Source organism: Protopterus annectens, chromosome 9.part0 (assembly GCF_019279795.1).
Source record: "Protopterus annectens isolate FY-2018-M chromosome 9.part0, PAN1.0, whole genome shotgun sequence".
Classification (NCBI taxonomy): domain Eukaryota; kingdom Metazoa; phylum Chordata; order Ceratodontiformes; family Protopteridae; genus Protopterus; species Protopterus annectens.
This window is the reverse complement of record NC_056743.1, coordinates 9236782-9262050: the sequence shown is the minus strand read 5'-3', so window position 1 is coordinate 9262050 and position 25269 is coordinate 9236782. Positions and strand designations below refer to the sequence as shown.

Here is a 25269-nt window from a genome sequence, read left to right as displayed (position 1 = left end):
GGACAGGAGAAATCACCGGAAGCTGACTCTTGGACATGCATTCAAAAATCTCCTTGATTTGAAACCTCAGCTCTCCAAGTGGATGAGTGATGGCATCATTCCGTCCAACATATAAGGCAAGAATGTCAGGCTCAGGGTAGATGAAGCACTTCTCTTCCAAAAACAGCAGGAGTCCACCACAGTGCACACCTCTTCTTGCAATCCAGTGTACCTTCAAACTAGATGTAGGGAAGCTCAAGTTGTAGTATTTGGTATTTCTGGAGGCATGGCTTTGTGCCCAGTGAACTTAGGAATGGCCACACTCACTTGTCATTCCCCTGCTCCTGAAGCCACGTCATTGTCACAAGGTAGAAGTACCTGCATAACATATTGCTGAATGGGTACCGACAAAAGGCTACAGAATGGGCACATATATAGAGAAAAGGCAGGGTAAATATCGCCACTCCACTAATGAACCCAGGACAAGTCATGGGACTTCAGTGGCACTCGAGGGCATCTGATGTGTCTGATACCTGTGCTGGCTACCCATTCAGACTGCTGCTTTCACTACTGTGTCATGACCTCCTTCAGTGTCAGCAGTCTGCTTTATCTGGCAGCAATTGCGGTTGAAAAGCAACACATTAAAAACTATATAGTGAGTGTGTGATACAGGAAATTACTATGATATACGATGTTCAGTTGCAGTAGTTCACAAAAGTATGAAACATCTAACCACAGTGGGTACTTTACTGTGTATCAAACAAATTATACAAATGATATAAATAACACTGGTGGGGGGGTGCTTGAAATGACTCCACACAGACAAAAACCCAAATCTGGCCTGTGCATTCATCAATGTGATAACGACCTCTACTCAACAGTGACAGCTGCTGTGAGTTTTACCTGAAAAGTGAGAATAACTCAGTGTTATTTTGTAACTGCACGTATTGCTAACGTGATAGTGACCTGCCTTTCATTACTGCAAAGTTATACATGTTCAGACACAGGTGATAACTGCTGCACATAACCTGTTGAGTAGACAGTCATTATATTACCTTGTGCAGGTGTTATGTAACACAGAGTCATCATCTGTTAGGAGAAGTCCAGAGTAATTCAGTAAAAATTGTATAACACTTAGATATAATTCAGCCCTTCTAACACCTAAATTCCACACATGACTGACCAAGCCGGGAGAAATGCCCAGAGTATATGTTAGCTCCATGCTGGTAGTAGTCAGCAAGTAATAACCTTTATCTCACTCACTGAGTATAATCAGAAATAGAATAATACAAGCAGAAATGTAAAACTTATCTGGTTGATTCGTGTAATAATTAGTCCAAAAAGTAGTAATTCATGTTATCTCACCTAGCCATCTCTTTATTGAAATAAGACACAGAAGTTAAAAATGCACAAATATTGTCCAAAATATCTGGTTAATTAGCAATAAAATACTGAGCCTCGCATACCACCCAGACATTATTCAGTAGAAAGAAAGACTGAATCACAATATACGTTCGAAATGTTTGGATATAGTTATCAGCACTGTTCCTGTTATCCACCACGTCAACATAATCAGGGACACTTTTAAAATATTAGAGTTGTGACTTACTAAACATTTTTGGAAGTAAAAGACGTCTATAATTATAATATCATTGTCTTTTATTAAGGGTAATTCATAACCTTTTCTCCAGAAGTCATTGGTTTTAGGAGGGATAAAGAAGGACAAAGCTAAAATGTGCATGAAAATCAGTGACGTTTCTGAAAACCAGGGACACTTTAGAGGTACGGCTCTACAAATAGTGTTGTGTTTAACACAAAGACAACCATGCCAACTATTTATTCAAACACACTCTAGTTAACTGCAAAAAACTGGTTAACTGCCAGGGTAATCCTATAGGCTAGGCTTGTAAAGGCTGCAGGGCCATTAGCCTAGTGCCCACCTATGAATTAAAAAAAATAAGTAAATAATCATAGTAATCATAGTAATACTGATAGTAATAGTCTGTCTGGCCAATATCCTGTGTCTGTAAGGTATGCCCAACTCCCATAATATATGTGGATGAGTATTATTTTACATGTTTTCTGCCTTTGCCTGCAATGAAAAATGGCCTCTGTCCAGCTGGACAGTTCCAGTTACTAGAAAACGAGAGCTGTTTTCCTGTGATACCTATAGCCTGCACTATAATGGACAAAATAACAGAACAGAGCATTCCTAATACTGGAGTAGATCTGATTGTGTATTGTTCAACTATGAAAAGGTTTTTCCGACACAGGGATTCACAAACTAGTAATAAAATCCACCTTACTGCGGTAAGAAGAACCAGAGCCATGGATACACACCAGTAGCAATGAAAGAAGTTTAAAAGTAGTTAAGGAACTTCATCAGAATAGTCCTTCAAAGAGGGAATGAAAGCGCTTAACGTCTAGTAAACATTTGGTTGCTATTGGTGAAGATCCGTGTCTCCCCCATCTTCCCTAACTTGCATATAGGACAGCTGGTAAAACTAGAGCAAAGCTACAGCAGCATTGCCTGATTGTCCCTCTTTAATGAAACTGAATCCATTACTGCACAGGTCTCAAGAAAATGAAATGGTTAGCACTTACAAATATACGTCAGCATGCCCAATTTAAAGTAGCATTTAAAATCTTGTATCAACCTGAATGAGTCTCATCTGTCTCTAACCTCCTTCAGTGGCATACACCAGGTAGACCTCTACAAATCTTGGCTTTTATCCCAAACAAAGCCTGAAACAGCTAAAGCAAAGCTCTCTTCTCGGTAAATGTGTCCAAACTCTGAATAATATCCCTGCTGCATTTCCCCCAAATGACCCTTCTGTAACATTTCCTGGTATGTACAAGCACCAAAATGAAACATTCACTCAAGCGAACCCCTTATGTGCAGGTAGATAATTGCTGCACATTACCTGTTGAGTAGACATTCATTATATTCCTGATACAGGTGTAATATAAGACTGTGTCATTACCTCCTGTTAGGAAAAGCCCAGAGTAATTCAGTCAAAGTAGTGCAACACTTATGTATTACTGAGCCCTTCCTCTCACCTAAATTCTATGCTTGACCGACAAAGTCGAATATTGTCCAAAATATATGGTTGCTCCATGCTGGAATTCGAGTACAAGTAATATTTATTTACAAGGCATACCATCTTGGTAAAGGGTGTCAAAGCCACTGGTTACTGGCAAGTTGCACATGGCCTTTGATTCATAGGACATACATGACAAACAGACCAATGAATCTATGATTCAAAGATAGTTGATACTTGTAACTGACTGTAATCCTCACTGACCAGAAATTCAAAGTTACAAGGGACAGAAAACCCTCATATGGTCAAAATAGGGGACTCCACCTCCTCCAGCAGACCGATTACCAGTGGTGTTCCACATGGATCGTTTTTTGGGACCCCTCCTGTTTGTAATCTACTTCTCAGAAGTACAGGCTAAAACTAAAGGACTGTGGCTGACAAAACCTGCTGATGCCTGCAAACTGAGAGTGATCATTGAAGCCCCTAGCAATGTCAACATCCTGCAAGAAAAGAAAGTCTTACACAGACTAATGACTGGTGCCAAAGTCATGGTCCTAAATATAATGCAGAAAAATGCATCATCACCCCCTTTGGTAAGAGTGATGTTCCTGCAAACTAGTTGACAGCAACCTTAACTTTAATCGCCATGTTTCCACAGTGGAAAGAAAGGCATTTTATATTGCTCATCTCATAAGTAAGGGCATTATCTCCCGAAAAAAAAGAGGTTATAACCCCCCTGTACTCTTCCATCAACAGGCCAATGGTAGAGTACAACATTCCCTTTGATATGTTCCTTTCTAAACATCTGCAGCAATTGGAGAGACCATGAAAGGTTGCTTACATAAAAAAAGCCCGGGTCTTCAAGATCTACGTGTCATACAGACTGCTCAGAGTTGACCTGTGCCTTGCATGTAGAGCAAAGTCTGACCTAGCTTTATTGAAAATGCTGCACATTCCCATGTGAAATGGCACATGGAAAACTCACGCAAAGGACCTTAACCTAGTATGCAACATCAATAGGACTTGCTGGAGAGACAGATTGGTCTCACACAGGTTACCCTACTTTTGGAACAAGCTTGCTATTTCAGCCCCTCATTGGCCCTATTTAAGTGCAACTACAAAGTAATTATTAGTTGTATCTATTCCTTCTTAGAATCATTACATACAATCCACATTTTTATTGCATTCAGTCCGGAACTCAGACAAAAAAAAAAAAAAAACCTACTGTACTAAATCAGCAGGAAGACTGAACACACCAGACAAATAATTAAATAACCCAAGAGTAAATGCGTTCAGCAAATATGTCATTTTATGCGAGACACTTTCAGTGAATTCCATGTCTCTAGCCTTTTCTAACCTCTTCCCTGCCTTTCATAATGTACTCCCTTGTTCCAGACTTAACTCCTAAATTCTCTTGTTTACGTGTAAAATAAATCCCTGATATATTTCTTGTCACCTAACCCTTTACTTTTCTTCTTTATTCAGCTGTAATGCTCTGTCACGTGCCCTTTCTCCTATCCTGTCTTTTACTTGAACCAGTATACATACAAATAAAGGCCTACTCAGAGGACAGCATGTCACATTCTTATCTCCACTCCAAAATGATCATTAATTAGTAAGCTTAGTCTTGTATTTCATCTATTTTCTGAGTATTGTCTGAACTTCTCTGTGATACCATACTTTCACAAACCCCATTGTAAACTTCTGTGTACTCTGATTTACAGACATATGCATGGTTTATAAACTTATCATATGCCAACAACTGTAAATCACTACTGCAAACAGAACAGGACCCTCCATGATGTTGAGGAAGAGGTTTAGACCCATAGACTGAGTATTTCTGATGCCATGTGACTGGCTGATGTGCAGTAAATCCATCAGTAATAGGTTGGAGAATACCTTGTATGCTAGACACAAGTCACCACTTAGTCTGTAGAACGCAGAGTACAGTGACAGAGCTTTGAGTCAATCCATGTAGGACATGTTGTTTAGGTCTTCTATTCTTTTAGTAAGGTATCATTGTGGGCATTCTAGTTGTTGCATATGTTTGGACAGATACATGCCAAAGGGGGCACTATGTTCAATGACTGGCCTAATGAGGGCTGACTAAAGGGAGATGATGACACCCATAGATTTTGGCACAATCCCTTTGTTTATAACCAGTGCAGTACTGAAGGACTTTCAAGCAACAATAGATGCATATTGGTCAAATTTAGGTCACTGTCCAGATAAAGTTCCCAAATCCCAAACAACTGGATCTTAACTCTTAGTGGTGTATTGCCAATGTGGTAGTTCCCTGGGGTAGATGACTTCCCAAAGAATGCAGTAATGCATTTTTATATTTAAACATCTATTTTATACTTAAATGTTCTTCAGAAAATGTACTGTAATGCAAAATGTGATATTCTAAGAATATTATTTTTGACTTTGTCCAGAATTCCTAAACTAACATGCTGAAAGGTATGTGTTGTGCTTTGTTAGTTTAGTTTTAGGACCTACTGGACATCTGACATAACAACACAAGTGTGATCATAGAGGGAATGCAGTCTGCACAGCAAAAGGCCTACTGCAGAGCAGATGCAGATGCTTATATGCAATCTCAAACTTTTACTCCAGAATAACATACAGAGCAAAAAATTAAATACACCTCAAATTTTAGGGACTCTTTTATTTTAAGTAACAGTACTACTGTTATGTTAGAAAACTTATCAAAGATAGTGTTACTATCATGCTGTCTTTATATGGTAATACCCCTGTTTTGACAGTAGTGATCTGTAAAAAAAAAAAAAAAGGGGGGGGTGACAAATTCCCCGATATTTCAGGGCAAACATTTTTATCTAAATTTCCGCTAGCAGTTGGCATAAAATACTTATCTGGAGTACGGGCATTTGAAAAGGTGGCAACCCTAATGGAGAAAAGGTATGAATCAAGGCGCATTTTCTGAAGTTAAAAAAAGTCTGTAACTGTAACGAATATCAGCATTTACTGTCTATAATCCACCGCCTTAAAAACAGTTTTCAAAACAAGCAGTCTAAATTTTGAGCCAACATTGTGGACACCCCGGCCTAAAAATTAGAAACAGTTGGGAAATTCCTTAGCTATTCTTAGGACTGTACAATTAACTAGACACATCAGAATGAGCCATAGCCGGAAGGTCAGTAACCAAAGTTGGTGGAGTCAAAATGGCTCATACTTTGTACGAGCATCCACTCAGTAGTACATCTGCAATCTGATTGGGAAAGCAGATGTCAATATTCCACGTACCCACAACGGGTTTAACCATTATGTAGAGTGAACTGTTGAAAAAAAATATCTAGCTCTATATGACATACAACACCATTACATGAAAAATGAAGACGTATGCTGGTTTCTGCTACTATAAGTGACAGTCACGTTACTTTCATACAATAACTTATTTTCTGAGAGGAATAACTGTACTCTACTTCTTTATAAGATGATTTTGCTAAACAAAAGCTTTTCATCTTACTAAATTTACCCGTCAAATACCTTGGCGTCTATAGCTGCTCTCAGCACCCAGGCAATAAGAAGAACACCAGCCAGGTTCTTAATGTTCTTCAATGGAATGCCTTTACTGCCGTCTTTCGCTAGAATGACTGTGGCAAAGTGCCCTTTTGTACTACTGCAGGCTGCAGTTGCCCGATTATTATCTGTTGCCATTGTGTTACTTGCTGTGGCTCCACTCTGCTGCCGTGTGCGAGATTGGAACCACTAGCAAGTGTTCAAGTAATGGCTCAAGTCTGCATGAATGAAAACACTTCCCACAGGTGTAACCAAACAGATTATACAGTCAGTGATACTGGTCCTCTTGCCAGACACATGTTCAGAGCCTTATTCTGTTAAATAGATGCTGACTCCTGAATAGCTGATACCGTGCCCCTCAACTGTCCTGATTTCTGTCCTCTGTTTTAGTTTGTTCCCCACAACAAATCACTGGGGACTGAAATCACTAAATAATGACAAGACATAATGACAAATAAAAGCTGCCAGTATACCAGGCTGGTAAAACAATTTATTACAATAAATATAACGGAAACACAGGTGCGAAATGCAGACAAAATGGGCTTGGTGTAAGCAGAGGAAAACACAGTGCATACTATGCCAATTTTCTTGAAAAAATTAAATGTAAGCATATGATTAATCTGCTGTGAAACTTAAGTTGAGAAGTCAACTGACAAAGTTCAGTTACCTTTTCAACTTAGTTTTCACAAAATAGGGCTGAAATAGTACCGGGAAGTAAGTTGAACTTGTACAAGGCACTTGGGAGTAACAGCATGCAATTACTAGAGTCTCATAGCGCACTTGGATGTAAGCACAGAGGCACTGTGAGACAGTACTCTGGGTTAATGAGTTAGTATATGCTGAAACTCCACCTCCTTTGGCTTTGCTGCCCACAGTTTGGGGTCTGAATGTGTGATAGGATGAGTAACCAGGTAAGGCCGGGGTGCTCTCTGCAGCCTTGAACCAAGTTTCTGTGACTGCACAAATATCAGCATCTTCCAGGGTTAAGAATGCTTTCAGTAAGTGCAGTTTCATGTTTATACTCCTAGTGTTTAGCAGTATGACCATTAATTTGCATTTTGTTGAAATTTTTATGTTGGTTTTATTGACCTCAGGACTTTTCTTAAAAAAGGCACTATGGGGGAGGCAAGGGCCTCTGCCAGAAGCCTGAAGCCTAAGTGAGACAGATGCAGGCCATCTCTAGAAAAGCATTGTGGTCTGTCAGTCATATCTTCCCAGACTGTCAGGTATTGGATTCCCCTGGAATGACACCAGAAACTAAGCCAGTTGTTAAAGTCAGTCATTTTCTGTTTGTATTGAGGCATCATTTTGGTGTGATGGTAGAATGCTGCTTAAGACTAGGGACATACCTGCCTGGGACACACATTCAGTGAGCTCAGTCATGTAGTCCAGGGAGGTGCGTCTCAAGTCGTTCACCCCAACATGGACTATGACAGAGCCATAATATTACCTGTTGTTTATTTTATTTATTTATTTTATTTGCAGTTTGTTTGCCAGGCTAGTCCAATGGGCCACAAGGAACCCATTTTCAATGTAGTCCTGGGGAGAAAAGCTCCAGTAAGTACAAGTATAATAAATTTCAGAATTGCAAGATTACAGGATAACAATTCTTACAAATTTTAGAAAACAGTTAATTAGACATTAGAAGGAGAATACATGGTAATAATGGTTAATAATAAACAGTTGTTAAGAGACTTGAGTGTGCAGGTGATATGGCGGATTATCGCACCTGACAAACAACTAACCATGACTTTCTCCTTATCCAACCTGATGAGGGACACATCTGTGTGTCTGTTTATACATGAGGTTGTTAATATTTCTCCCAGGAGTCTTGTTTCTAGCATACCTTTAGAACTTAATATTTCTCCAAGCAATTTTAATTTCACCACCTGATTCACCTAAGCCATCATTTTCCATCAGATAAGTAGAACGACCAAAAAAGGCCTTGCTGTACTCCCTTTTCCAGTCTTGAATCAGCTAGTTATTCCATATTCAGTTCTAACTGTTGCTTTTTGTTCTGAATATAGATTCTTCGGGAGACAAGGTGAATATGTATCCCAATTTCTCTAAGAACTTGCCATGGTTTGTTATTGCCCACATAGTCAAAGGCTTTATAGACAATAAAGCAGGAGTAGACATTTTTGGAACTTCTTTGCTTTCTCTATCATCCACTGGAAGCTGACAATGTCATTTCTGATAAATCTTCCTCTTCTAAAATTATCTTGTAGATCTGCAAGTTCTCGGTCTACATGTTACAGAAGTCTAGCATGCAAAACACTGAACACGATTCTTTGCAAGCATGTGAAACAAGTGTAACTGTCTACCAATATGAGGCACTGCTAAGCAATGCCTTTTTTGGGACTGAAATATAAAAATGGTCTTTTCCAATCCAATGGCCACTGCTATCTACATTTGCTGACAAATCAACGATAACACTTTAATGGCATTATCTTGTGGGATTTTGAACAGTTCAGATTGAATTCTGTCACTTTTGTACATATTAGTAAGAGTTTCTAGGGCCTACACTCTCAAGGATGTTTGACTGTAGATCAGATTATTAACTACTATATGAGTGATGGTAGGGCCTTCCTACACAGTTGTGTATGTTCATGCCACATTTTTGTAATGTCTTCTGCTTCTACTATGGAAGTTTCCCTTATTATTACCAATCTGTTGAGGAGATCTATATGAGTGATGGTAGGGTCTTCCTACAAAATTGTGTATGTTCATGCCACATTTTTGTAATGTCTTCTGCTTCTACTATGGAAGTTTCCCTTATTACCAGTCTGTTGAGGAGATCTATATGAGTGATGGTAGGGTCTTCCTACACAGTTGTGTATGTTCATGCCACATTTTTGTAATACCTTCTGCTTCTACTATGGAAGCTTCCCTTATTATTACCAATCTGTTGAGGAGATCTATATGAGTGATGGTAGGCTCTTCCTACACAGTTGTGTATGTTCATGCCACATTTTTGTAATACCTTCTGCTTCTACTGTGGAAGTTTCCCTTATTATTACCAATCTGTTGAGGAGATCTATATGAGTGATGGTAGGGTCTTCCTACACAGTTGTGTATGTTCATGCCACATTTTTGTAATACCTTCTGCTTCTACTATGGAAGTTTCCCTTATTATTACCAATCTGTTGAGGAGATCTCATCTTTAAATGCTCTCATTTTCTTCTTTTTCTAGTGTTTTGCACTGCATATACAGAAGGGCCTCACTGAGACAGATGCCTGATGTCAGAGGCATGGCCTCAAGCTCAATGCCAAAAAGTGCATTGTCATTCCCTTTGGGAACTACCACATAAACGGCAGTGTACTTAACGCCGAATGTGTATTAAGAGACCTTGGGAACCAGGTGGGCAGTAGTCTCTCCTTTGATAATCACATCGCCACAGTAGTCAGGAAATCCTTCTATGTGGCACACCTTATCACAAAAGACTTCTCATCCATGAAAAAAGAAGTCATTGTTCCCCTCTCCTCGGCACTCATTAGATCTATTGTAGAGTACAATGCCCCTTTTGGAATGTACCTCACAAAACATCTGCAGCTGCTGGAAAGGCCACAGAAGTACCTCACAAAGATGATTACTGGCCTCAAACAGATACCCTACAGGGACAGTCTCAAAAAAACTCCAGCTTTATTCTGTAGCATATTGCCTGCTCCGAGGAGATCTCTGCCTAACATAAAGCTATGTTAAACCTGGAGCTGTTGGACATGCTACACCGAAAGAAATCCCAATCCCTCCGAGCTACATGCCTTAGGGGCCTAAACCTTGTCACCACAGTAAACATGACATGCTGGAAAGATAGCTTCCTGTCCCAGGGACTTCCTATACTCTGGAACAAGCTACCCATCTATGTCAAGCAAAGTTCCTCATTATCACTCTTCAAGAAAAATCTTGATGAGTGGATTGGAAATAGGAAATACACCCCGGGGATCACTTCTGTGGCTCTGCTCAATGGGGGCACAGGAAATTAACTTTCTTGAGTGGCGCAAGCCAGGGAACCTTGTTGGCTAGACTTACTTAGGCCCTTGGGCTGATAGCCTAGTACCTACCTATGAACATATCAATATGCCTGCACATATCCTCTCTGTAAATAAATATTCCTCCTTATCTCTTCTTACTGTTCTCTGAAACTCTATATTCAATTCAACATGACAGAGTCGTAACAGTACCTGTTGTTGAGAGATTTAAGTGTGTGTGTGATATGGCGAATTCTGGCACCTGACAGACAACTAACAGTGAATTTCTCCTTATCCAGCCTTGTGAGTGGCACATCTGTGCATCTCACAATGGAGTTTCCTATGACTAATATGTTGGGTTTATGGGTAGACCTTTGTGGCTGCGAGACACAGGTGTGTGGACTATGTGTGGTATGTGGTGTGGAGGGATGTGGAGTTTGCGTGTGTTTTTGAGGTCCCCTTTGTTTAGGTATGTTTTTAAGAACCTCCACATATGTGGGTGTGTGTTGTGTAGTTGAGGGTGGTTTTTGGGGTGTAGTGATTGTGTTGATAACCTTCTCAGTGCCAGATATACTGGCTTGTGAGGGAGAGAGCATAGACTCTAGTTTCTTAATGTAATTGCATCTCTCACAACTTGTGTTCATAGGTGGCAATAGTAAATGGTTGTCCATGTACATGAGGAAATTGCTACACCATCTCAGATGCCCATATCAACCAGATTGGCAGGAGAAGCTGTAGGGAATTGTCCATCCATATTTGTCAGAATCTGAGGGAGAGAGAGATCAGGGAGATCTAAGGGGTAGGCCTAAAGCCCAAGTGCTTAAACCAAGCCTAAGAGGCTTAGAATAACACAGTTTAAACAGACTAAAAACAAGCAGTAATAAATGCATCAGAAAAGATGCAGTTGAGCACTTTAGAGACCAAGTAGCTGAAAAAGCAAGTTGAAGTAACAGAGTAGGAGGAGGTAACACAAATACTGTAAAAGCAGCTGAATAACTTTTTTTGTCTGCATGTCAAAGTGCGTTGATAAGAGGTGGCAATGGAGGTAATACAGAGGAGCAGAGTGATAGAAATAATAAGTAGGAGGCTGTCAAAAATTCTAAGGAATAATAAGTAGGAGGATGTTAGAAATTCTAAGGAGTAATAAGTAGGAGGCTGTTAGAAACTCTAAGGAATAGTAAGTAGGAGGCTGTTAGAAACTCTAAGGAGTAATAAGTAGGAGGCTGTTAGAAACTCTAAGGAGTAATAAATAGGAGGCTGTTAGAAACTCTAAGGAGTAATAAGTAGGAGGATGTTAGAAACTCTAAGGAGTAATAAGTAGGAGGCTGTTAGAAATTCTAAGGAGTAATAAATAGGAGGCTGTTAGAAACTCTAAGGAGTAATAAGTAGGAGGATGTTAGAAACTCTAAGGAGTAATAAGTAGGAGGCTGTTAGAAACTCTAAGGAGTAATAAATAGGAGGCTGTTAGAAACTCTAAGGAGTAATAAGTAGGAGGCTGTTAGAAACTCTAAGGAGTAATAAGTAGGAGGCTGTTAGAAACTCTAAGGAGTAATAAGTAGGAGGCTGTTAGAAACTCTAAGGAGTAATAAGTAGGAGGCTGTTAGAAACTCTAAGGAGTAATAAGTAGGAGGCTGTTAGAAACTCTAAGGAGTAATAAGTAGGAGACTGTTAGAAACTCTAAGGAGTAATAAGTAGGAGGCTGTTAGAAACTCTAAGGAGTAATAAGTAGGAGGCTGTTAGAAACTCTAAGGAGTAATAAGTAGGAGGCTGTTAGAAACTCTAAGGAGTAATAAGTAGGAGACTGTTAGAAACTCTAAGGAGTAATAAGTAGGAGGCTGTTAGAAACTCTAAGGAGTAATAAGTAGGAGACTGTTAGAAACTCTAAGGTTTGGGGACACAGTGTGGTGTGAAGGGAGATAGACTGATTTATTGTAGTACGTGATAGCAAGGTACAGCTCCACAGATGACTATTTGCGTAGGGTAGGGGAGCAGAGTGAGCCCGAGTGTAGCAAGGACGAACTAAGGAGGTAGAACCAGGTACAAATCAACTAACCAGCGACAACAGGAACAATCAGAGAAGTACATGAGGCAATTGCTACACTGTCTCAGATACCCATATCAGCCAGATGTCAAACTAGCCCCACAACAACCCCACCTTGATCAATAATGCAGAAGCCCTAGTTAGCAAACTATAGCTTAACAAAAATAAATCTATAGTAATTGCCTGTATTTATATCCCTCCAGGCAACAATGCAAAGACCCTAGAAGACTTCCTCCAATGGCTTTCCAACACATACCCCCAAGGGGTCTAGGACTCTTGCACAAATGCACTTTTTACCGAATCGCGAATGGGCGGGCATACTTACGTGAAAATGCTTTTCACCGAAGCAGCATTTTTGCATAAGCATGCCTGTTGTGCTGGCCGTACTACTGTGCGGATAAGGGAAAATTCCCTTTTCCTAACTGTAGTGCAATCTCAGAGTGAGTATATTAAAGTGTGGGGGGTGCAGGGGCGCTTGCCCCCCTGCGTAAAAGTAGATTTCATTTTTTTTTGTTTGCTTTTTTTTAAACACACTTAAGCAAAAGCGCTTTCATTAAATTGTGTTCAGTGATAGTGGATTCGGACTGTTGAACTTTCGTTCAGCAGTCCTACATTCCCCCCCAAGACACTGTGGTGTTAGGAGACGTTAATATTGACTGGAACAGTTGTTCCTCTGAATCTCCCACCACCCATATAAACCTTCACGGCTGTACCCAGTTTGTATCCTCACCCACCAGAATAAACAAATCCAACTACAAAGGCAGTGTCCTGCACTGGATTCTTATCAACAGTCACCCAGACCTCTGTAACACGGGTACCCTCCGAGATGATATAAGTGACCACCTGTTCACTTACATCATTAAGCATAAAGTAGATAACCACCACCAAGTTCTATATAAATCTATCAGAAACAACAAGAACTTTAACTCCACTGGCTTTCAGAATGAACTCAGGACATGCAATTGGGCCATACTTAAAGAACTTCCACTAGATGATGCTGTAGCCTACTTCAATTCTAAATTCCTCTCCATTCTAGATTCCCAACCTTCTATCTGCACCCTCAGATTCAAAATTAAGACCACCCCCTGGCTCTCTAAAGTAACCAAAATCAAAATCATAGCAAGAAATAAAGCATGGGACAATCAGAGCACATCCAAAGAACCACTTGACCGTATTAAATTCCGGCAACTAAGGAATGATACCAAGAAAACCACATTGTTAGACAAAAAAAAAACACTTCTATCAACACCTTCAGCAAAAACACTAGAATAAACCTCAAAAATTTTGGGCAGGTATAAACAAACGGCTCCACCCCCTCAATTTGTGACCTTAAAACTCTAGAGGAAACTGCTAACATCATTAACAATTTTTTTTACCAAAAGCATCCATCACTAGCTAGCCAGCTACCCCCCACCAGCTCCTTTCAAAACTCCTCCACAACCACTACCCCACTCCCTTTCGCCTTCCAACCTGTATCTACATTGACCATCCTATCTCTAATTAACAAACTAAAGCCTACTACCCTGGCAGCTGATCTCCTCCCACCAGAATATTTACAAAAAGGGCCAGATGACATTGCATACCCTGTCTCGATCATAATAAACCGCACCTTGACTGAACCCACTATACCCTCTCTCTGGAAGGATTCCCATGTCATTCCCCTTCATAATGGAGTGAATTCTTTAGACCTCTCAAACTTCTGACCAATAGCCGTACTATCACCACTGGCCAAAATTATGGAAAAGTGCATCCACAACCAATTAATAGGTTCATAGGTAGGTACTAGGCTTTCCTATATAAGCCTAGCCAAAAAGGTACCCTGGCTTTCGCCACCCAAGAAAATTATTTTCCTGTGCCCCTGTCGAGCAGAGCCCCAGAGGTGATCCCCGGGGTGAATTTCCTATTTCCCTTTTCCCATCCAATCATCAAGATTTTTCTTGAAAAGTGCTAATGAGGGAGCTTTGTTTGATATAGACAGGTAGTTTCTTCCAGAGTATGGGAAGTCTCTGGGACAGGAATCTATCCCTCCAGCATGTTCTGTTTATTGTGGTGACAAGGTTTAGGTCCCTAGAGCATGTAGCTCGGAGGGATTGGGATTTCTTTAAGTGGAGCAAGTCCAACAGCTCTGGGTTTGACATAGCTTTGTATGTTAGGCAGAGATCGCCTCTAAGTAGGCAATATGTGATTGAGTAAAGCTTAAGTTTTTTGAGACTGTCTGAGTAGGGCATCTCTTTGAGGCCAGTAATCCTCTTTGGGAAGTATTTCTGTGACATTTCCAGTTGTTGTAGATGTCTTGTGAGGTACATACCAGAAGGGCATTGTATTCTATAGTGGGTCTAATGAGTGACGAGTAGAGGGGAACAATGACCTCTTTTTTTCCTGGATGAGAAACCTTTTGTGATGGTGTGCCACATAGAAGGATTTCCTGACTACTGTGGCGATGTGATTATCAAAGGAGAAACTGCTGTCCACCTGTGTCCCAAGGTCTCTTATCACACTTTCGGTGTTAAGTAGACTACCACCTAAGTGGTAGCTCATGGGTACAGAGTTTTTACCAAAGGAGATAACAATGCACTTTTTGCCTTTGAGCTTGAGGCCATTGCTTTGACACCAGGCATCTGTCTCAGTGAGGCCCTTTTGTAGGATGTCCACATCGTTAGGAGTTTTGATTATGGCTCCTAGTTTGCAGTCATCTGCGAACTTCATTAGCCAAAGACCTTCTGTGTTAGCCTTTATTTCAGGAAAGTAGATACCAAACAGGAGAGGACCCAAGGCTGAACCCTGTGGTACTCTACTTGCCACTGGTCTGAAGTCGGATTTGGAGTCTGCTACTTTCACAGTGTGGGTTCTGTCAGTGAGCCAGTTGGCAACTCATCTTGTGATACAGGGATTTCTACCTAGTTTAGTGAGTTTATCTATAATTCCAGAGTGGGGGATGGTGTAAAAAGCCTTGGTGAGATCTAGATAGGCTGTGTGAATCACCTTGCCCTCTTCTCTGGCTTTGGTGACTGCTTCAAAGAAGTCTGTCAGGTTTAGTAGATATGAACTGCCTTTTACAAACCCAAACTGGGTGGGGTCCAGAGTTTGGAGATTACCAATGTCTTTGTTTATAAGTTCCATGATGATGCATTCCATGGCCTTGCAGATCAGGCTCGTTAGGCTAATGGGGCGGTAGTTCCCGGGGTCCGTGGTGGCTCCCCCTTTGTGGAGTGGGATAACAGTTGCTGTGCTCCATTCAGTGGGTACAAAGCCTGAGGTGTGGCTATGATTGAACATGGTGCTTAGGTGGGGTGATAGTTCATTCTGTAGTTCATGTAGAACACAGCCTGGGATGTTATCAGATCCCATGGATGCTGTGTTCTTGGCTTTGGACAATGTGGTTTTCACCTGTGCAGCCATGATTACAGGAACTTTGCATTCTTCCAGTATAGAGATGGGCCCATTAGGGGATGAGAGAGGGGTAAAGTTAGCACTGAACCTATCTGCCAGGATTTTGGAAATATCAGTTGGTTCTGTATATTTAGTGCCATTGTTCTGTAACTCAGAGCAGATCTGAGTGTTGCCATTGAGATTCTTGACATAGCTATAGAATGCTTGTGGCTGTCTTTGGAATCAGTGGCAACTTTGTTTTTGTAACTAGCTTTGGAGGATTTTATGAGGAATGTCAGCTTCATACTGAGGCTGACCAGGGAGTTCCTCCAATCATGGGATTTTACACTTTTGCAACAGTTTTTTTCTTCTGTTGTAGAGTTTGTTTATGGCAGGGGACCATCAGATTGGCTTCCTTTTTTTTTTTGGAGGATAGCATCTTGGTTCTGTTAGGGATAGCATGATCCATGCACTCATGTAAGTACTTATAAAGTGCATTTGTGTAGGATTCAGCAGTTGTATCTTTATTGTCTGTCTGCATGGGTGTCGTGAAGTTTGCCACTTCTGTCTTAAGAAGCATGAAGTTGGCTTTGGAGAAATGTTTTACGGTGGTTTCCCTAATGGGGGCGGGATGTGGATGTCTAGGGTGATTAGCTTGTGGTCGGATCTGACCAACGAGAAATTGACCTCTGGTGTGGAACACCGGTTGCCCATGTTGGTAATGACCAGGTCTAGGATATTGCTACCCCTGGTGAGGGTTTGGATAAGTTTATCCAAGGCGTTGGAATTTATGAATTCCAGAAAACGTTGAGCAAAAGAGTTGGTACATGAGTAGTTTTCTCAATTAATGGTGGGGTAGTTGAAATCGCCCATTATGAGGGTGTTGGGTTGTACCCTAATATTTTCCAGTGTAACAGGAAATGAGGAGTGGGAATCCTGGGGCATGGTATTAGCAAGTTACAATTTGGATTGCGGTCTTGCCCAGAGTTAGTTGCACTTGGATAATCTCGGATGCATTATGCTGAGCAACTAGCCTGGAGGTGTGGATATCCTTAATGAATATGGACACGCCTCTGCCTTTAGTGTTTCATCCCAGGTTAGGTGGCCGAAAGGTGTGGTATGAGTTATAGCCTGGTAATGCAGGGGTGCTCTCTGGAGCCTTGAACCAGATCTCTGTCACTGCACAGATGGCAATGTTCTCCATTTTAACGAATGCCTCAAGTGAATGCATTTTGAGGTTTAGACTTCTAGCATTGAGTAGCATTACCCTCAGATTTTGCTTGCTTGTACCTGTTACGGTGGTGAATTTGTCATTTGAACCTTGCCTAAAAGGCATCATTTTGTCCTTGTACTGCGGTATAATTCTGGGTGATGGCAGGATGCTACTCAGGGCAAGGGGTCATACCTCTGACTGCAGATCAGAGGAGCTGTTCCATGTCTCTCTTCATTTAGTCCATGAGGTGCGTCTCAGGGTCATTCACACACACCAACATGGACAATGACAGTCATATTTGTGTGTTGTGAGTGACCTGAGGCGCGCGTCATGTATGTGGCGGATCCTGGCACCGGCAGCTGACATTAACTTTCTCCTTGTTTAGGGCTGTGGTTGAGTGGCACACTGAGTTTGTGGGCTATTTGTCGTATGGGTTGTGTTGGGGGGTGGAGGTTGCTTGCGTTTCTGCTTTGGAGGTCTCTGTTGCTTGAGCAGATTTTTATTGAGAGGTTCCGCAAATGTAGGTGTGTGTTTTGTGTTTCTATGTGTCTGTTTTGGTGGTGTAGGTTTTGAGGGACTATGTGATGAGTGTGGTGTGGTGCAAGTATTTACCTTCTCCTGTTGACTGTCTAGTCCAGTCTTGGGTGAAGAGAGCTGTGCTTCCAGTTTGGCTATATAACTGCATCTCTCACAGGTTGTAGTGTTGGGTGGTAGGAGGAGAAGGTTGTCTGTGTAGATGAGGCAATTTCTGCATTGCCCCAAGATGCCCAGATTCATCAGGTAGACAGGTAAAATCACTGGGAGCTGACCCTTAGACATGCCTGGATAGGTGCTTATTAAGCATTAAAAACTGTTTTCCTCTAGACAAGTGAGGAGAGTTGAGTGCTGTAGTAATTTGTAACTTATTTAGTGCTTACAGTGAGTTCTGAACAAGTGCTGAGGTCAAAGAAACAGATTTGAGTGCTAAAAGCTAAAAAACTGGCTAGTTTTAAGGGAAATTTTAAAGAGCAGACTTTATGGCGCCGGGAATAGTTTAACCCTAGCTAAGCAGCGATGCATAAAGTGTATTTTTTATATAACAGTAGCAAATGAGCAAACTGATTTAAACAAATTAACCAATAAAAAGCTAAAAACTGAGCCCCGTTCCAGCAGTCTTCAATCAGACAAGTTCTAACTGCACACTCCTGCCACTAGGGTCCAGGGGAACCTTCTCCAAAAAAAGATGGTCTGGATTAGTGCTCAAGTTATACAACCAAAGCTAGATTCCTGAATTTAGTCTATGCTACAGCAAACAAGGCGTACCAATTTTAGAAAAAAAACAGTTCAAATAAGCAGGCACAATAAGCCTTTAACCAGAAACTCCCAGCTCAGAAGAGCAGAATCTATCCTCTCCTCCCACAAGAGTGCAGACCACACCTTCTTAATGTAAAATAACTGGCCCGAAGCCCAAGTGCTTAAACCAGAACTAATATACTTTTAGAATAACAGACACTAAGACTTCAGTCAGTAACTCCCAACTTAGAAGAATGTAAGCTACCTGTCCTGCCACAACAGTGCAGACCACAAACCTTCTTAATGTAAAACAACTGGTCTGAAGCCCAAGTGCTTCAACCAAAGGCTTAGAATAACAGTTACAGTTTAAGCAGGCTACTAACAAGCAGTAATAAATGCAGAAGAATAATTGCAATTAAGTACTTCTAAGAACAAGCAGCAAAAGCAAAAAAAGTAATAAAGTAGGAAGAAACACAAATACAGTAAATGCAGATGAATAAAGTGCATTTTTTATATAACAATATAAAACAAGCAAATTGATTTAAACATATTACCCAATTAACCAGTAAAAAGGCTCAAAACTGAGCCCTGTTTCAGCAGTCTTCAATCAAACAAGTTCTAACTGCACACTTCTGCCACTAGGGTGCAGGAGAGCCTTCTCCAAAAAGATGGCCTGGATTAGTGCTCAAGTTATACAAACACAGCTAGATGATTCAGGATGTCTGAATCTAGTCTATGCTACAGCAAACAAGGTGCACCAATTTCAGAAAGAAACAATTCAGATAAGCAGGCACAATAAGCCTTTAACCAGAAATTCCCAGCTCAGAAGGGCAGAATCTAGCCTCTCCTCCCACAAGAGTGCAGACCACAAACCTTCTTAATGAAAAATAACTGGCCTGAAGCCCAAGTGGTTTAACCAGAACTAATACACTTTTAGAATAACCGACACTGAGCATTCAGTCAGCAATTCCCAACTTAGAAGGATGTAAGCTACCTGTCCTGCCACAACAGTGCAGACCACAAACCTTCTTAATGTAAAACAACTGGTCTGGAGCCCAAGTGCTTAAACCAAAGGCTTACAATAACAGTTATAATTTAATCAGGTTACTAACAAGCAGTAATAAATGGAGCAGAATAAATACAACTAAGTACTTTTAAGAAGATGCAAAAGCAAAATAAAGTGCAATTTATTTTTTTTAAGTGAAGTGCAAGGAGAGAGGAAGAAGGAGCAGCAGAAAAATTCAAGGTTAAGAACCTAAGTGGGTTGGCCTTCTCAAATGTTCTCTCTGTATTAAGTAGAGTGAACACCAGACTGGGAGGAGTGTCCCAGATCAAATTTACAGTAGGGGCGAGCAACTGCAAAGCCACCAACTATAACACCATAAGAACAGGGTGGGGGAAAAATAGTTTCAGGACAGTTGAGAAACAGAAAACAATGCCAGAAAATATATAAAACAATTCAGTCAGGCAAAATTAAGGCAATGCAGGACTCTGAAAGGTTAAAATGCCAAGAAATATACTTATCAATCAGTGATATATTTCCAGATTGTTTGAGAATCACACACCAGCCAGACACCAGGACCCAAAATAAACTACTGGCCAACTCTCAGCATGGTTTTAGGCCACACCACAGCACCACATCAGCCCTCCTATCCTTCTCTAAGTCTATCAACATCAACCGAAACAATAACACACTTACCTTTGCTCTCTTCCTAGATCTCTCTAAGGCCTTTGATATGGTCAGTCACCAACTGCTTCTCCGTACCCTGAAGGAACTGTCACTGAATAGTAGCTCCGTTAAATGCTTCCAATCTTACCTGTCTGATAGACAACAAGCTGTTTTATGGCAGAATACCATATCTACACATCTACCCATTACTCTAGGAGTCCCCCAAGGCTCCATACTAGGACCACTACTCTTCTCAGTTTTTATCAATGACTTACCCACCATCACTCCCAAGGCCACCTGCATCCAATATGCGGACAATTCTACTTTAATATGTACCACCTCCTCCTCAGCTGAGCTTATGACCCTAACCCAGAATATTTTTAATGATGTAGAAAAATGGTTTGCAAACCATCAGCTTCTATTAACCCCCAACAAAACTAAACTGTTCATCTTTTCCCCCACCTTCAAATCCTCCTCACCATTCTTTACTATAAGTTCCAACAATGGCACAATTATATCCCCAGATGCTCACACAAAACTCCTGGGTGTCACAGTTGATAACGCTCCTGGGTGTCACAGTTGATAACGCCCTAAAATATGATATCCATCTCAATCAAACCATCAAATCTGTCAACAAAAAACTGGGTTCCCTATACAGGATCAAACCCCATCCTCACTCTTTTTGCAAGAACCAATATCGCTCGGTCCCACCTACCATCTACCCTCCTCTATTCCTCCTCCCTCTTCACTAACCTGAACCAAGCCACCCTTACCAAACTTGCTAATTGTTACAACCATATTGCTAGATTTGCTACAGGTGCCACCTCTAGGACCTACCATTGTATCAACCTAACTCAACTAGGATGGCTGGAGTGGCCCAGTCTTCGATACAACCAACTTATAATAACCCACAAAAGTACTATATCAACCCGAAAAAACACCAGCACTAAATAAGATCATCAAACCATACAGCAACCTGAGGTCACTATGCTCTGCTGACAAACTGCTGGCACAAACAACTAAGAGCATAAATGTGGCTGGGGACTCTCTATTCGCCAACTCAGTAGGCAAAACTTGGAATATGCCACCTGCCAAACTTACTCACCAATCCTCCTTAACCCAGTTCAAAAAAAGTCTCAAACTACACTTCCAACAGCATTGGCAGTGTCCCTGCTTAAACCTCGACTAATCACCACCCGCTGTTCCTGCAAACTCTCCCTAAGCATTTCAATCATATACTCTAATAAGTGTATGAATTCTTGAAGGGACTTAGCCATAACTGCATGTATTATTGTCTGAAATTCAAGCCACATGATTTTGATGTTGTCTACTATGTTTTATCTATGTTTGTAACCTTACTGAAAACTGCATATTGTACTTAAATGTAAATGTTTCTGTTGTTCCTAATGTATTTGTACTCTGCTTTCTGGAGCTTTTCTCCCCAAGCCTCTGCTAAAAGTGGACATATATCCAGTTGGACTTTCCCGGTAGACAAATGTAAAATAAAATAAATAAGTACTTGCCTGGTCTGCACAAAGGTTAGCAAAGTTGTAGACCGACAGTATACTACCTGAGCTAAGTTTTGGAGGTTAGTAACTGTGTTGGCTGAGTTTTTAGAGGGATACTAGGATTTACCTTGGAGCTGGCAAATTAAAGCAGAAAAAGAAAGAGTTAAGGTGGGAAGCAGAAGGGACTGTAGGGGACAGAGTAAAGCTGACCCAGAGATGTGTGCACATCACTTGGAAGTCACAAACAGAAAAAGTACATCACAGTAGTACAATTACAAAATGAACATTTACTGTAGCAGTTTGATGGCCTTGTATTTTGTTATCTGATCTAGAAATATAGCTGTGGGGTCTGCTGGTGGAATTATGGTGAGGTTGAACTTTGCACAGCTGGATGGCCTCGTTTTAGCAGTGTCCACTTGTTGAATTTCAGAGGGGTTAGTCCTTTAGCAAGCACACACCGGGCCGGTCCCTACTAGCAGTTTGGACTGCCTAGTAAGAAACTCTTCATACTGTCATGTGAAAGGGTACTCTCTATAACTGTATATGTTCATGCAGACACCACACTAGTGCAGCATATAAGGACACCATTCACCTTTCCCCTTGTACTGAGAATAAGGCCAATGCCTTTCTTTTGTGTACAAATGTATGAATTACTGCGGTATGTGCTTAAACTTTGTCTTTGTTAGGGTAGCTTTGATAGGCTTATAGTTCAAGATGCTGCTTACCATAGTGTTACGGAAATATTTCATGATCCATATGACACTGGTTGTTTAATGGGGGAGCTTTACAGAAACACTGGTTGTTATCACTCCTGTCCTTTTGCACCATAGAAGATGGTATTAAGTACAAACTTCCTGTTGGCAATGACAGCATGTAGTTTGATCACATGCTCCATCAGGCTGTCTGACTGCTCCTCAGATGTAAACCAAAAAGTGATGTCTGCAGTGGTTCCTCCAACTCATATAGTGAATGAATATGTATTGCAGTAATTTGTACACTGTCCTTTTTTTGCATTTTGTCTAAAATTTATTATGTTGTTCATCTACTGTTTCGTAGAGCTTTTCTCCTTGGGCCTTAACTGAAAATTGGCAATGTAACCCAGTCAGACTTTCCTAGTTAGCAAAAGCAAATAATGTACAATAAAAAAATTATGTGAACATTAACAGTCATGGTGTGCTCCCTAACACAACTGTACTCTGTCTCTAAACAAACTTGGTATAAAATTTTATTTTTTTCTTTAATAGCTGAAAATATGTAATCAGGATTTCTGTTGTGTCTGCACACTGAAAATAAGATGATTTCATTTAAGTTACCCTAGTTAATGAACAGTAAATTCTTCCAGTATTTGTAAATATGTTACCGCTAAAAGTAAAGAACTGCAGATAAATGTGGTAATCGTAGTTGCAGCAAAGTGTTTTAGTTGCTGTTAAACTAATTTTATTTTCAGTTGAACTTGAGTAATTGTCACAATGGCCTGGTACCAAAATAGTGTGATACATGTTCAAAATTTGTTATGAAGTTATGAAGTTTATGGAGGAAGTATCTGAAACAAATTATGTTTTACAGAATGTTTTACTTTTATAGCAGATTATTAGTTTTTGTATTTTTGTGATATTAGCATGGCCTTTTATGATTTTTAAAAAACATAATCTTTTGTATTTCCATGGTAGGAGATGACAACTATGGAAGAAAAGTTATTGTCATCAGTGCCTGTCGGATGCCCCCAAACCATGAGCTTGATCATCATAAACTGCTGGGGTTAGTATCTGCATCATATGGTCTGTTTTTTTACTTTAAATTTAGCACAGTTCATACAGTGGGCATTACAGATTAATGATGAATTTTGCATAGGTCCAAGTAAGGAAATATTTCAGTTTTCCTTGATATTGGAAATTTTTTTCCATCGTCCAGTCTTTTTAAGAAAATTATGTGGGCAGGATACGAATCTGTGGCATTACTTGGGAATTACAGCACTATATACAGTTGTCTTTTGGGGGAAAAAAATAATTTGAGCTGATAGTGTGCTCGATGCAAAAACTGATAAGAATGATTCACTGGATAGATTAGCTCTTGGCATGTGAAACCTTGCAGGCTGTTAACTCCCTTGCATATCAGAATACATCACATATCCTATTCTGTTCTTTCCTGCCCAGACTGCTTTCAGACATGGAAGAACATGACTCAAGGCTGCCTTTCTACTTTGTAAGGATTCTGAACAAAAGGTCCCATGAAAAATTTGCTTCTGTATCCAACACGTCTCCCTTGAGACTTGGCCTTGCAATCTAGTGTGTGTAAAAAAACATCTTTCATATTCACCTGCTGTTTCTCTACTGAGTGATTTAAGGAAGATACACAGAAACATGTAAAAACATAGGTGCAGTTTTTTACTTTAGGAAAGTCTTATTTTGATGTCTTCCAGGCCGAGTAGTAGTCAGTTACTTTTTGACTTGCTAGAAAATTTGTTGAAATAGCGATATTATAAGCAGGAGAATTTAAGCTGTAGAGAGGCAAGAAAACAAGTCATGTTTTAGTGACTGGAGCAGGACACCAGTAAAGCATTAGTTTTGGAGAAAATGCCATCAAAAACCATTAATGAAGGTAAAACAAAAAACTCTTGCACCAACAATTTATCTGCTGAATATATTAAAATCAGAGCAGAAGCTATAGCAAGTCCTGCATCCATATTAACAAACTGGTCCATTCATAAAGGCTATGCCCCAGCTCATTGAAAAAAATCCTCCATGCTACATACTACCACTTCACAAATTTGGCAGCAGCACTGACCTCACACATTATAGCGCCATAGCGATACTATCCCACTATCTAAAGTTTTAGAGAAATGTGTCCAGTTCCAACTAATCTCCTTCATTGCTAGCGTTACATTTTTTCACCCACCAACATGGTTTCTGAGGTCATAGTACTACTGCCATCCTACTCAAATTCCTTACTAATGAAAATCAGTACAGAAGTGCAAGTAATCTAGTCTCATCTATATTTATAGATCTTTATAAAACCTTTGACAGTTGCACATCACAAACCTCTACATAAGGTGTCCCTACTAAACCTAGACTTTGAACTCCCTATCTTGAGTAGCTACCTCTCAGAAAAAAAATGCCAAAAAAGTTTTTCAACTTTTCTTCCGTTATCAGTAAGTGTTCCACAAGGATCCAGGTTTAGTCCCCTCCTTTTCAATATATTTGTCAATAATGTCCATAAAGCAGGTAAACATGGCAGTATTATCCGATATGCTGATGATGTTATTGTAATCTCCACTTATAAGAATTGAAACCAAGTACAATAAGTAACGAAGGAATTCCTCACTTCTTTTGAAGCCTGGCCCTCAGCTACTGGTAAATCCGAAGAAATCCAAAGTCATCCTGTTCAACCTCAAATAGCTCATTAACCAGAATATCCTCTTCTCTGTTTCCTTCTCAGACAACACAAACATTTAAATGATCAGACATACTAAGCTTTTAAGTGCCATTACTGGTGTAAAATTGAAATTTTGGCTGTTGTGCAAACCATTTTATTAAAAAAAAAAAAACTTCTCAAACTTGACTCGCTTTACAGGGCCAAACTATACCTAATGGACCATGCCAGAAAAAAATACATTGCATCTACCTTCATACTCCCAGCTGTTACATATCTTGCCCTGATTCTCATTAATT

The 25269-nt window shown here is 40.3% G+C and overlaps 1 protein-coding gene across 2 annotated transcripts in view; it reads left to right on the top strand.

Moving 5' to 3' along the window:
* ARHGAP1 (Rho GTPase activating protein 1) overlaps nucleotides 1-25269 on the top strand; it is a 1661218-nt gene that overhangs the window by 561954 nt on the left and 1073995 nt on the right. For both annotated transcript variants that reach the window (XM_044082524.1, XM_044082525.1), the window contains one exon: nucleotides 23272-23359. In XM_044082524.1, the coding sequence (XP_043938459.1) occupies nucleotides 23272-23359 (88 nt within the window). The remainder of the gene's footprint in view (nucleotides 1-23271; nucleotides 23360-25269) is intronic.